The following is a 12,968-nucleotide window of genomic DNA, read 5'->3' on the forward strand; positions in this document are numbered from 1 at the left end:
TCTATCTATCTATCATCTATCTATCTATCTATCTATCTATCTATCTATCTATCTATCTATCTATCTATCTATCTATCATCTATGTATCTATGTATCTATGTATCTATCTATCATCTATCTATCTATGTATCTATCATCTATCTGTCATCTGTCATCTATCATCTATATCTCTATTTTTAATTGAGGTAAAATTGGTATATAGTGTTATATGGCTCAGGTGTACAACATTATAATTCTACAACTGCACTACAAAATGATCACCACCAAAGTCTAGCTACCATCTTTCACCATACAATTGACCTCCTGCACCCATTTTGCCTACCCCCTAACCTCCTTCCCCTCTGGTAACCACCAATTTCTGTTTCTATGAGTTTGGTTTTGTTTTGTAATTTATCTTTATTGTTGAAAGTATTACAGATGTCCTCTTTGTTCTTTTTTTTTTTTTAAGATTTCTCATGAATAAAATCATACAGTATTTGTCTTTCTCCATTTGACTAATTTTAATTAGCATTAATACCCTCATGGTGCATTCCTGTTGTTGCAGATGGCAAGATTTCACTGTTTTTTATGGCTGAGTAGTTTTCCATTTTATAAATATATATATATATCTCCCACGTCTCTTCATTCATCGGTGGACACTTAGATTGTTTCCATTTCTTAGCTATTACAGATAATGCTGCAGTGAACATAGGGATGCATATGTCTTTTTGAATTAATATTTTTATATCCTTTGGATAAATACCCAGAGTAGACTAGCTGGATCATATGGTAGTTCTAGTCTTAATTTTTTGAGGAATCTCTGTACTGTTTTCCATAGTAGCTACAGTAATTTATGTTTATACCTAGTGTACAGAGTTCCTTTTTCTCCATATTCCCTCCAATACCTGTTGTTTCTTGTCTTTTTGATAATAGCCATTCTTACAGGTGTGAGGTGATGTCTAATTGTGGTTTAGATTTGCATCTCCCTAATTATTAGTGAAGGTGAACATATTTTTATTTGCCTGTTGGCTCTCTGTACGTCTTTGGAAAAATGTCTGCTTAGTTCCTCTGCCCATTTTTTATCAGGTTGGTGGTTCTTTTGTTGTTGAGTTGTATGAATTCTTTGTATATTTTGCATATTAATCTCTTGTCAGACATGATTTGTAAATATGTTCTCCCATTTAGTAGGTTGCCTTTTCATTTTGATGATGATTTCCTCTGTTGTATGGAAGTTTTTTACTTTGATGTTTACATTTGTTTCTCTTTTTGCTTCTGTTACATTTGGAGTCAGATCCATGAAAACATTAAGACAGATGTCATAGAGCTTACCATCTATGTTTTCTTCTAGGAAATTTATGGTTTCAAGTCTTAAACTCATTTTGAGTTAATTTTTGTGTCTGGTGTTGAGATAGTGGTCTAGTTTTATTCTTTTGCACGTGGCTATTCAGTTTTCCCAACACCATCGCTTGAAGAAACTGTTTCTCCATTGTATGTTCTTGGTTCCTTTGTCATAAATTAATTGTCCATATATGTCTGGGTTTAATTCTGGGCTCTGGAGTCTGCTTGATTGACCTGTGTGTCTGTTTTTATGCCAATACTATATCATTTTGATTACTATGGCTTTGTAATATAGTTTGAAATCAGTATCAGGGAGATATCTGATACCTTCAGCCTTGTTGTTCTTACTCAAGATTGCTTTGGCTACTTGGGATTTTTTATGGTTAGAATTTTTTGCCCTAGTGAAAAATGCCATTGGAATTTTGATAGAGATTACATTGAATATGTAGATTGCTTTGGATAGTATGGACATTTCAACAATATTAATTCTTTTAATCCATGAGTAACAAATGGCTTGTAATTTATTTATCTCTAATTTATTTCATCAGTGTCTTATATTTTTAGTGTACAGGTCTTTCATCTGTTTGGCTAAATTAATTCCTAGTATTTTATTCTTTTTGATGCAATTGTAAATGGAATTATTTTCTTAATTTCTCTTTCTGATAGTTTATTATTAGTGTACAAAAATGCCACCAATTTCTATACATTGATTTTGTATCCTGGAACTTTGCTGAATTTATTTACTCTAACTTTTTTTGGTGGAATCTGTATGGTTTCCTATATACAGGGTGGAGCAAAAGTAGGTTTACAGTTGTTTATATGGAAAATAATACAGTAATTAATAAATAATAATACAAGGAATAAACTCCGTGTTTCACATACTCTCACAACTGTAAGCCTACTTTTGCCCCACCCTGTATTATCATGCTTTCTGCAGATAGTGAGTTTTACTTCTTCCTTTCTGATTTGGATGCCTTTTATTTCTTTCTCTTTTCCAATTGCTGTGGCTAAGACTTCCAATATTATGTTGAATAAAAGTGGTGAAAGTGGACGTCCTTGTCTTGTTTCTGATCTTATATGAAAAGCTTTCAGCTCTTTACTGTTGAGCATGATGTTAGTTGTAGGTTTGTTACATATGTTCTTTGTTATGTTGAGGTATGTTTCCACTTTATTGAGAGTTTTTATCATAAATAGATGTTGAATTTTGCCACTTTCTTTTTCTGCATTTATTGAGATGATCAGATTTTTATCCTTTATTTTGTTTATGTAGAACATCGTGTTGATTGATTTGCAGATGTTGAACCATCCTTGCATCCCTGGAATAAGTCCCACTTGATCATGGTGTACGATCCTTTAAATGTATTGTTGAATCAGTTTGGTAGTATTTTGTTGAAGATTTTTGCATTTATGTTCATTAAGGATATTGGCCTATAATTTTTGTGTGTGTGGTGTCCTTGTCTGGTATAGATATCAGGATAATGCTGGCCTCATTAAATAAGTTTGGAAACATTCCCTCCTCTTCAATTTGTTGAAAGAGTTTGAGAAGGATATGTAGTAAATCATCTGTGAATGTTTGATAGAATTCACCAGTGAAGCCATCTTCGTCCTTGACTTTTGTTGGGAGTTTTTTGAGTACTGATTCAATCTCCTTACTAGTAATCATTCTTTTCAGATTTTTTATTTCTTCATGACTCAGTTTTGGAAGAATGTGTGTTTGTAGACATTTCTTCTGGATTGTACAATTTGTTGGTGTATAATTGTTCATAATAGTCTCTTATGATCCTTTCTGTTTCTATAGTATTAGTTGTGACTTCTCTTCATTTCTGATTTTGTTTATTTGAGCCTTCTCTGTGTTTTTTTCTTGGTTAATATAGCTAAAGGTTTGTCAACCTTTTTTTATCTTTTCAAAGAACCAGCTCTTTGTTTCATTGATCTCTTCTAATTTCATTTTAGTCTCTATTTCATTTATTTCCACTCTGACCTTTGTTTATTATTTCCTTACTTCTGCTAACTTTGAGCTTCATTTGTTCTTATTATTTTAGTTCCTTTGGGTGTAAAGTTAGGTTGTTCATTTGAGATTTTCTTGTTTCTTAAGGTAGGACTTCGTGCTATGAAATTCCCTCTTAGAACTGCTTTTGCTGCATTCTGTAAATTTTGGTGTGTTGTGTTTATGTTTTCTTTTTTCTCTAGGTATTTTTATTTATTCTTTGATCTTTTTGTGATAACCCATTGATTGTTCAGTAGCACATTGCTTAATCTCCACATTTTTGTGCTTTTTTCATTTTCTTTTTGTAATTTATTTCTAGTTTTGTACCATTGTGGTTGGAGAAGATGCTTGATATGATTTCAGTCTTCCTGAATTTATTGAGACTTGTTTTGTGGCCTAATGTAATGTTCTGGAGAATGTTCCAAGTGCACTTGAGAAGAATGTGTGTTCTACTTTTGGATAGAGTGTTCTGTATATCTATTAAGTCCATCTGATCTAATGTGTTAAGGTCATTGTTTCCTTATTGATTTTCTGTCTAGATGATCTATCCATTGATGTAAGTGGAGTGTTAAAATCCTTTATTATTATTGTATTGCTGTTAATTTCCGCCTTTTGGTCTGTTAATATTTGTTTTCATATATTTTGTTGCTTCTGTGCTGGGTGCATATAAATTTATAAATGTTATATCTTTTTGCTGAACTGACCCCTTTATCATTATGTAGTTCCCTTCTTTGTCTTTGATTGCAGTCTTTGTTTTAAAGCATATTTTTCTCAAATGAGTATGCCACCTCAGCTTTCTTTTCCTTTCTATTTCCATGGAAGATCTTTTTTTTTTTTTTTTAACTTTTATGAGTTTATTTGAGTCAAACAAAGGATATGTCTAGAAACACGATCTCAACAGACAGTAATATGCTTCCTGCATGGAATATTTTTCACCATCCCTTTACTTTCAGTCTCTGTGTGTCCTTACTTCTTCTTTTTTTAAAAAAATATATCCTTATTGATTTCAGAGAGAGGAAGGGAGAGGGAGAGAGAGAGAAACATTAATGATGAGAGTCATTGATCGGCTGCCTCCTGCACGCCCCCTACTGGGGATCGAGCCCGCAACCCTGGTATGTGCCCTGACCGGGAATCGAACCTCGATCGCCTGGATCCCAAGTCAACACTCAACCGCTGAGCCACGCCCGGCCAGGCGCGTGTCCTTACTTCTGAAGTGCCGTGGTGGAGAGCAGGGCTTTCACCTTGCCTGGCTATAATATGCATCAGCTGCCACCTAAGGGTAGGTGAGTGCTAATAGATTAGAAGGGGAGTTCCAAAATGGGGCCTTCCAGCACCAGCATTTGCAAGGTAGTATGAAATTACAGAAATGGTACCCACCATTGTTCATTCCCAGGATAGGTTCCAACAGTTTTCTGTCTCTCTGGCAGATGCTTTAAGATTAGTAAGTAGGTTTCCTTCATGTATGGTTTAGGTGCTCCTCAAACTGGTGATTTTGCACTGTTTCCAGGGCGAGTGAGTTGGTATACACATTCTTTAAGTGCAGGTCCTCTGTTCCCTACAGGTCCATGGATTTCCTGGACATACTCCCCGTTGGTTTTCAAAGCCAGGTGTTTTGGGGGTTTGTCTCTTCTGTACAGGATCTGGATCCCTCCCAAGTGTAGATATGTGCACCTGGGGTGTGGTCTTTTTTCTTTCTTTTTTTTGTGAGACCTTATCTCTGCCACCTACCCATCTTGATGCTGCCCTTTTATCCTTCATCATAGAGGCTTTGTTCATCCAATTTTCAGGTCTTTTTCAGAGGAAATTATTCCATATGTAATTGTGGATTTGTTGTGTCACGGGAGGAGGTGTGGTCAGGATCTTCCTATACTGCCATCTTGAACTGCTCCTTAGTCTCCATTTGTAGATTTAAGAAAGAGCCGTCTCTTTCTCTTAATTTCTTGGAAAAGTGCTCTTGTGTTCAAGGTGGTCAAATTCATCTCTCCTTTTTTCTTTTGTTGCCCTAATTTGGTTTTTCTTTAATCTTCACCTGAAGATTTTTTAAATTGATTTTTAGAGAGTGAGGTAGGGGGAGATGGAAAGGAAGAGGGAGGGAGAGAGAGAGAGAGGGAGGGAGGAACATCTATGTGAGAAACGTCGATCAGTTGCTTCCCATATGCACCCAGACTGGGGGGTTAAACCCGCAACCTGTACATGTGCCCTGACCAGGAATCGAACCTGCCACCTTTTGGTGTACAGGACAATGCTCCCACTAAGCTGAGCCACCCAGCCAGGGCTGTTGCCCTAATTTATATGCACTATTATTCTCTGAATTGGGAGCAATAACTATACGCTAGTCCAAGCTTTTTTATGTTGTCTCATAAGTACCAAGGAGTTAGTGCTACCTGAAATATATAGAAAGATACCACCTGAATGAAGGATCAGTGCTGCTCAGCATCCGTGAAGGCTAATGCAATGTAATACTAGAAGATTTTAGAAATCTCTGTGAGCACGAAAGGGTTAAGGATTGCATAATAATCATGTTTGAGAACTGCAAGATTTTACTTTTTAAATTTTAGTCTTAAGTTACTGAATTTGAAGACTTTGGGGGATGATGATTTAGGAGTACATAGAAAATGGGAGGTTAAGACCGGACAAAGATTACTCAGAAACTTGGAAGCAGAGATGAGAGGGAGCCCGTGCCTCTGGCTGCGTTTCATCAGCATTCAAATCTGCATGCCTCTGTGCATCTTATTAACATGACACCTGAGTGTGATTCTTTAATGCTAAAGAATTATCAGTAACTGAAAACCACTTGTTTTTTGGCCTTTCTCCTAACCTCTTTTCTCTTCATAATTAGCATTTCTTTACCCTGTATGATAGGAATTGTGAAAGTAGTGTGGAATTGGATAGTGATGATAAAAGCAGGTGATACCTCTAGTGTGATTCTCTTTGGTGTTTTCATTCCAATAAGAAGAAAATAAGTTTGTTTTTGGCAGCCATACTTCACTCTCCCTCCTTCCCACTGATCGGCTTGGCTATGATGTTTATTTTGATTCACATTGTTCTAGATTATATAGTAATTAGGCTGTCAGCTATTTAATAAGCTTGTTTTCCCCATCTTGGCTTTTTGCCTATTCTTGAAGCAACCAAACCTTCTTTTCTTTGAACTTAGAAACACAATTGAATAAAACTATTGTTAGCCAATATTATATATAATTAGGCTCATAAGCTTAATATTCGGTGTTTACAATTCCTAGAATGATAGAATTTGAAACATAAGGACCTTAAATAAGTCATCTAGTCCACCTGATTTTTGTGAATATTTCTTTCTACATAAAATAGGATAGTATGCTGTCATATCTAAATTTGTCTTCATTAAGTTTTATGATAGTAAAATAGGCTCTATCCAGTGAATGTGTGAATTGAGTCTTATTTGTCCTACCCTTAACTTTCCTCAGACTTCAAGTCATTTTAATATCTTTCAGAATTTCATAGACTTCAGTCATGCCTTATTACTATACAGAAAGTTCTTTCTTCCTTTCTTCCCTTTCTTTTTGTTAACCCTCACCTGAAGTTTTTTTCCCCACTGATTTTTAGAGAGACTGGGAGTGGGGAGAGGAGAGAGAGAGGAGAGAGAGAAACATCAATTGGTTGCCTCCTGCATGTGCCCCACCCACCCCAGCCGGGTGCGGATTGAACGTGCAACCCAGGTATGTGCCCTTGACGGGAAATCAAACCCGCGACTCTTTGGTGTGTGGGCGACACTCTAACCACTGAGCAAGCCAGGCAGGGCGCTGAAAGTTCTAATTTCTTTTGATTCTGCTTTCCTTACAAATAGTCCTGTTCCCCCAATCCTCTCCGCCTACAGTTTTTATTTTAATTGCCTCTTTCTGGACAATCTCCAATCATAATATACTCTGCTTGAGACCTACTGACCAAAAGAATATATGTTGTTCATGCATGGATTCGTCATTAAATTGTTGAGTTTTATTTCCAGTATCCTTCTGGTTTTTACCAGATATTTTGTTGCTTTGGTTCTGGAAGCATATTAAGGATAACAATTTTAGAAACGTGCCAGGTTTTTTGAAAACCTTCTGCCCTGTGTCTGATAGCTTGGACCACATCTTTTGGTATATTTTAGATTATTTTTTTAGAGGCGGATTTTTTTACACTTGCCAGTGTAGAACTAGATCTGCCCCTTTTCTGCCCATTTATACAACCTTCAGTTCTTCCTATATATTTTTTGCTGTCAGCTTGGCCCTTAAGTAGCCAGAATTGCTTTAGAAATATAGGAATGTTCCTAAATATTGCATCATTAGTGAACTTGACAATTTCCACGTATATATCTTTTTTAAATTTATAACTCTCTTAAATAAGACTGTTCCTAGAACTAGTATTTCAACTTTACCATCCAGAGATTTGCTCATTTATCCTCATATTCTGTTTTTTGTCTTCATCTATAATGCAGAACAATTCCTTTTTTCCCATACCTCTAAAGACCCTTGTCAGAAATCTTTTAAATAAAATTTCATTTAGTTTACAAAACTAAATTGCTTTCCCCTCATTTTATGTTTATTTTATGCATTAATCAAAATACTATTTTGGTAATATTAAGCTATTTGAAAAATTTTTAAAGGAGCAATGATTATCTTAGAGACTCGTGTGCATTGTCTTTTTTTCCCCCTTCCTGTTGAATTACAGCATTGGTAATAAGGGCTCTGGGAGGAAGTTCAGCCTTTGGCAGTGTTTTAAAGTAGTTAAGTTAGATTTCAACTCTCATTTTTACATCCATGTTGTCAAAAGCCTGTTTTGTCTGACCTAAATTTTTAACTTCTCAATTTCTGGTTCCCATTCTCTTTTCTTCCCAATATCTCACTCAGGAGTTCTATATTTTTTTAAATGTCAAGGGATGCAGCTAATCCATTCCAATATGTTAATGAGAAGATGCTTTTATTTCTCCATAGCCAGAATTGACCATTTCTGAGCCTTCTCTTGGTGATGATGATGATGATGATGATGATGATGATGATAGATAACGCTATTCTAAGGGCCAAGCCTGTTCTAAGCACTTCACAGATATTTACTTAACTCCCACAGTAGTCCAGTGAGGTAGATGCTATTATTCTTTTCCCATTTTGTACTCAAGAAAATTGAAGCAGAGCCCTGGCCAGGTAGTTCAGTTGGTTTGAGCGTCACCCCGTGCACCAAAGGGTTGTGGGTTCCATTCCCGGTCAAGGCACATACTCAGGTTGCAGGTTCGATCCCTGGTTGATCCATGTTTCTCTCTCACATTCTCTCTCTCTCTCCCTCTCTCTCTCTCAATAAAAAACATATCCTCGGGTAAGGATTAAAAAAAAAGAATTGAAGCAGAGAGAAATGCAGTAACTTGGCCAAAATCACACAGCTAAAAAGTGTTGAGAGTCAGGATTTGAATCAAGGAGCCAGTTCCAAATAACACTTTTAATCCTGTTATGTATTTTAAATGGCACTATTTAAAATTTGGTATTTTCTGACTATAGAATACAGATGTTTGTCTTAAATTTTTCATCTTCGATATATCAGGCAAAATATGTACACAAAATGATTGATAGGTGTGTGGTGAGATAAGCATCATTTGTGATACTAGATTCCTTTTTATAAAGAGTTCAAAGTATGCTTAGTTTGCTTTAGGAAGCTAAAACTGTCATATATTCACTCATTCATCAAATATTTATTCAGTGCCTAACAAGTGATAGGCACTATTCTGGGTGCATGAGATATATCACTGAATAAAAAAGATAAATATCTATTGTGGAGAACCTGCATGCTGGGAAAGGGGTGCCAAAGACAGCAGACATTGTGAATTAAAATAAGGTGACATTTGAATAAAGACTTGAAAGACATAAGGGAGTTAGATGTGAGTATCCCAGGTAGAGGGAACAGGCAGTGCAAAGGCCCCGAGGTGGAGCTGTGTGTGGTGTGTACAGGGATACCTTGGAAGCCACCGTGGCTGGAGCAGAATGGGCAAGGGGAAGGAAAAGATGTAGTAGGTGGGCTGCTACAGAGGGATCCCAGATAGGGAGGACCTTATATGCCATTGTAAAGCCTCTGGCGTTTACTCTGAGCAAAATGAGGAGCCGTGTTTTGATTTCCTCTTATGCCAGCTACTATACCTGGTCTTTTATAGACATTATTTCCTATGCTCTTATCCAGATCCCTAGAAGGTAGATGCTTTTATCACCCCATTTTATAGAAACAGGTACTAAAGTTTAGAGACTAAATATCTTGACCAAGGTGGCACAGCTCCATATGTGAAAGGATCAGGATTCGATTCCAGGCTGTATTATTCTTAAAACCCATGGACTTAGCCAGTTTGTGAGAAACGTCTTGACTGTATTGGGGACAGCAGCTCAGGAAGTAGAATCAGCGGGGTCCCGGCAGCGCTGTTTGGCGCCACCATTGTGTGTGAACTGCATCAGCAGGTGCATGTTCTGCGCGGGGCTCCCGCTTTCGCACACTGACCCTCCCGTCCCGCAGGCGGCGCGGAGGCGGGCGCGTTCCCGGGCCGCGAGGAGGGCCGCGCGGGGCCCGAGGAGAACGAGGAGGTGATGCGCGCGCTGCTCATCCACGAGAAGAAGACCCCGTCGGCCCCCGCGGGCCCCGTGGGCGCGGCGCCCGCGGCCGGCAGCGACTCGGACAGCGAGACCAGCGAGTCGGACGAGGACTCCCCGCCCCGCCCGGCCGCCGCCCGCCGCCGCGACGACGACGACGAGGACGACGACGAGTTCGAGGAGGTGGCGGACGCCCCGGTGGTCACGGTGGCGGGCCGCCCGTGCTCCTACCTGGAGGTGAGCCAGCGGCCCGAGCTGGTGGCGCAGATGACGCCGGAGGAGAAGGAGGCCTACATAGCCATGGGGCAGCGCGTGTTCGAGGACCTGTTTGAGTGAGCTCCCGGCCTCTGCCCACGCCCGTCGGAAGTCCCCTCCCCCGAAGAGGCGTTTGGCGGCTTTCTGCCCCCTCCTGTAAGGCGACCGGTCCTCTTGGCCAGAAACCACGGGAGAGAGATTGACTCTCATGACAGAAACTTTCCCCACAGACAGGCTGCAGGCGTTCCCTCCCCCCTACTATGACAGTGTTCCTACTTTACTGTGGTTTTTTAAAATCGAGGCCTTTTTGTTTCCTTTCTAAGGCACGGTCTTCTCCTTTGTGAGGTCAGTGAGGGAAGCCTGTAAGGTGAATTCTTCCCGTGCCTGCAGCAGCCCAGTGTGACAGGTCACGGCAGCGCACTGATCCAATTTTTGAAAATCCATTCTGAGCAAGCATTCCGAACAATTCCTGGCGTTGCTGCCAAGCAAAGCAGCTTGCCAACAGCAAGTCATTTGATGAGGGGGGAAAGCAGCCTTAAAGCTGCAGTTGAGGATGGTGTCAGTAAGTAAGGGGAGGTGGGCAGTGTGCAGGGAAGAGGGATGGATGTGCCTAAATCTCATGATTAAAATCTAAACCAAAATCTGTGTATTTACAACTGACCTGACTGGTAGATTCTGTTGTTTTGCTTTTTGCCTTTTGGTTTGTATGATAAAAAACAGAAAGTGGGTTTGGTAAACCCTTATGAAGAAATTAGGAAAAAACATGGACAAAGGACAAGGAGTCCATATAAGGGGTTCCCTTCTTCTACAGTGCTATAGATTGTCTATGAGGGCATTTCAGCGGAAACCAGCATACAGCAAGTGATACTCCCCTCTTTTTCTCCCTCAACACCATTGAACTCCTTCTTTGCCTCTCTCTCGATTATTGTCGGACACGGTATTATAGAATACACCCAGTATATTGTTGAGCATTGTCACCTCAAGGAACATACTTTATTTTCAATCCTGATATGTAGCATGGTATTATTCCCTAAGGCAGAACTTTAAAAGTAAGGAACTTTCATACAAGGATCTGTAACAGTTGTATATTTTGTAATATTTCCCCTTGCATTGTAATTTTTAAGTATTTATCATTTTATAGTACATGTGTGAAGTTAAGGTAGATTTTAGAGTTACCTGAGCCCTGTAGGAAGTGATGTTTCATTTACCTGGCTGTATGAATGACTGAATATCAACCAACTATTTTATACTGACTGAAATTTGTTAATTTCCAGCTCTGTAACATCTTGGAGTGTAATTAAAATGAATATTCTTCTCATTAAAAAAAGTTTCAGACTTTTTTCTCTTATTAGTCATATTTTAAATAACAGATGCAGTTGTATGTCGTCCAAACTTTTTCTGGCAATAGTTGACTTAAGAATGACTTTTAGCCCTGGCTGGTATGGCTCAGTTGGTTGGAGCATCATCCAGGAGACAGAAAGGTGGTGGGTTCACCAACAACCGCCCCCCTCCGTCAGGATGTGTACAGGAGGTAACCGATGTCTCTCTTTCCCTCTCTCTGAAATCAATGAGGAAAAAAATGACTTATTCATTTATTTTGTTGAGAGTATTACAAATGTCCCCCATTTCCCCCCCTCCACCCACTAATAAAGTTTCTGTGAATGTTTCTCTTTGAATAAAAATGACTTTTATGTATGTACCTTGTACACATGGTTTATTCAACTTTTAAACACTGTTTTTTAAACTTTTATAGTTCTAGAATGTTCACTTAAATAAAACAATAATCGGAAGTAAAGTTTTAAAACAGTTGTAGGTTAACTGTCAGCTCTTTTTTTCAATAAATAAATGTTTCGCCCAGCTGGCATGGCTCAGCGGTTGAGCATCGGCCTAGGACCCAGGAGACTGCAGTTCGATTCCTGGTCAGGGCACATGCCCAGGTTGCAGGCTTAATCCCCAGTCGGGGGCATGCAAGAAGCAGCTAATCAATGACTCTCTCACTGATGTTTCTCTCTCTCTCCCTCTCCCTTCCTCTCTCTGAAATCAATAAAGACATATTTATAAATAAATGTTTCTCACTAATTTTTCTTGAATCTGACTTGCATGTTCTTCCTAAAGCTACTGTTCTTTCTCCCGTTACCTACCAACTTCTGAAAGAATCATGTGGACTAGTGACATACTACTTTTACCCCCCTCTCACAGCCTGGCTTTTGCCCGTTCCTATGCTGAGGCAGCTTCCTCCAGTCCTGACTGTCCAGCCTCGCAGCCCTCTCGTCCTCAGTTCTTTTGGCCGCTCTTCCTTATTCGATGCTGTCAACTCTCTCTCTCCTTGGACATTTTCACTTGGCACCCTGGCCAGTGCACTGACCCGGTTCTCCTTACCTCCTTGGCTGTTCCTCCTCAGTCTTTAGACTTTACTTTTTCCTCTGCTGTATGTATCAGCATATCTCAAGGTCTAGTTCTTTTTTCCTTTCTCTGTGTGTGTGTGTAATTTATGTAATGGAAAAACATCAGAAGTGAAGACAAGCCCTGGCTGAGTGGCTCCGTTGGAGCATTGTCCCGGACACCAAAAGGTTGTGGGTTTGATTCCAGGTCAGGGCACATACCTAGGTTGCAGGTTCAATCCCCGGTTGGGGCACATATGGGAGGCAACCGATTGATGTTTCTCTCTTATGTAGATATTTTTCTGTTTCTCCAAAAAAATGAATGAAAACTTGTCCTTGGATATGGATTAAAAAAAAAAAAAAGTGCCCGGCCGGGCGTGGCTCAGCGGTTGAGCGTCGACCTGGGATCCAGGCGATCAGGGTTTGATTCCCAGTCAGGGCACATGCCCAGGTTGC

The 12,968-nt window shown here is 39.4% G+C and overlaps 1 protein-coding gene across 4 annotated transcripts in view; it reads left to right on the forward strand.

The window, feature by feature from the left end:
* The window catches only part of GTF2E1 (general transcription factor IIE subunit 1), a 38,795-nt gene extending 27,337 nt beyond the window's left edge, over window positions 1-11,458 (forward strand). For all 4 annotated transcript variants that reach the window (XM_087818180.1, XM_087818179.1, XM_087818182.1 and 1 more), the window contains exon 5: window positions 9,803-11,458. In XM_087818180.1, the coding sequence (XP_087674306.1) occupies window positions 9,803-10,212 (410 nt within the window). In that variant the 3' untranslated portion in view covers window positions 10,213-11,458. The remainder of the gene's footprint in view (window positions 1-9,802) is intronic.
* The last annotated feature ends 1,510 nt before the right edge of the window (window positions 11,459-12,968 follow it).

This window comes from Miniopterus natalensis, chromosome 6 (assembly GCF_054644295.1).
Source record: "Miniopterus natalensis isolate mMinNat1 chromosome 6, mMinNat1.hap1, whole genome shotgun sequence".
Lineage (NCBI taxonomy): Eukaryota > Metazoa > Chordata > Mammalia > Chiroptera > Miniopteridae > Miniopterus > Miniopterus natalensis.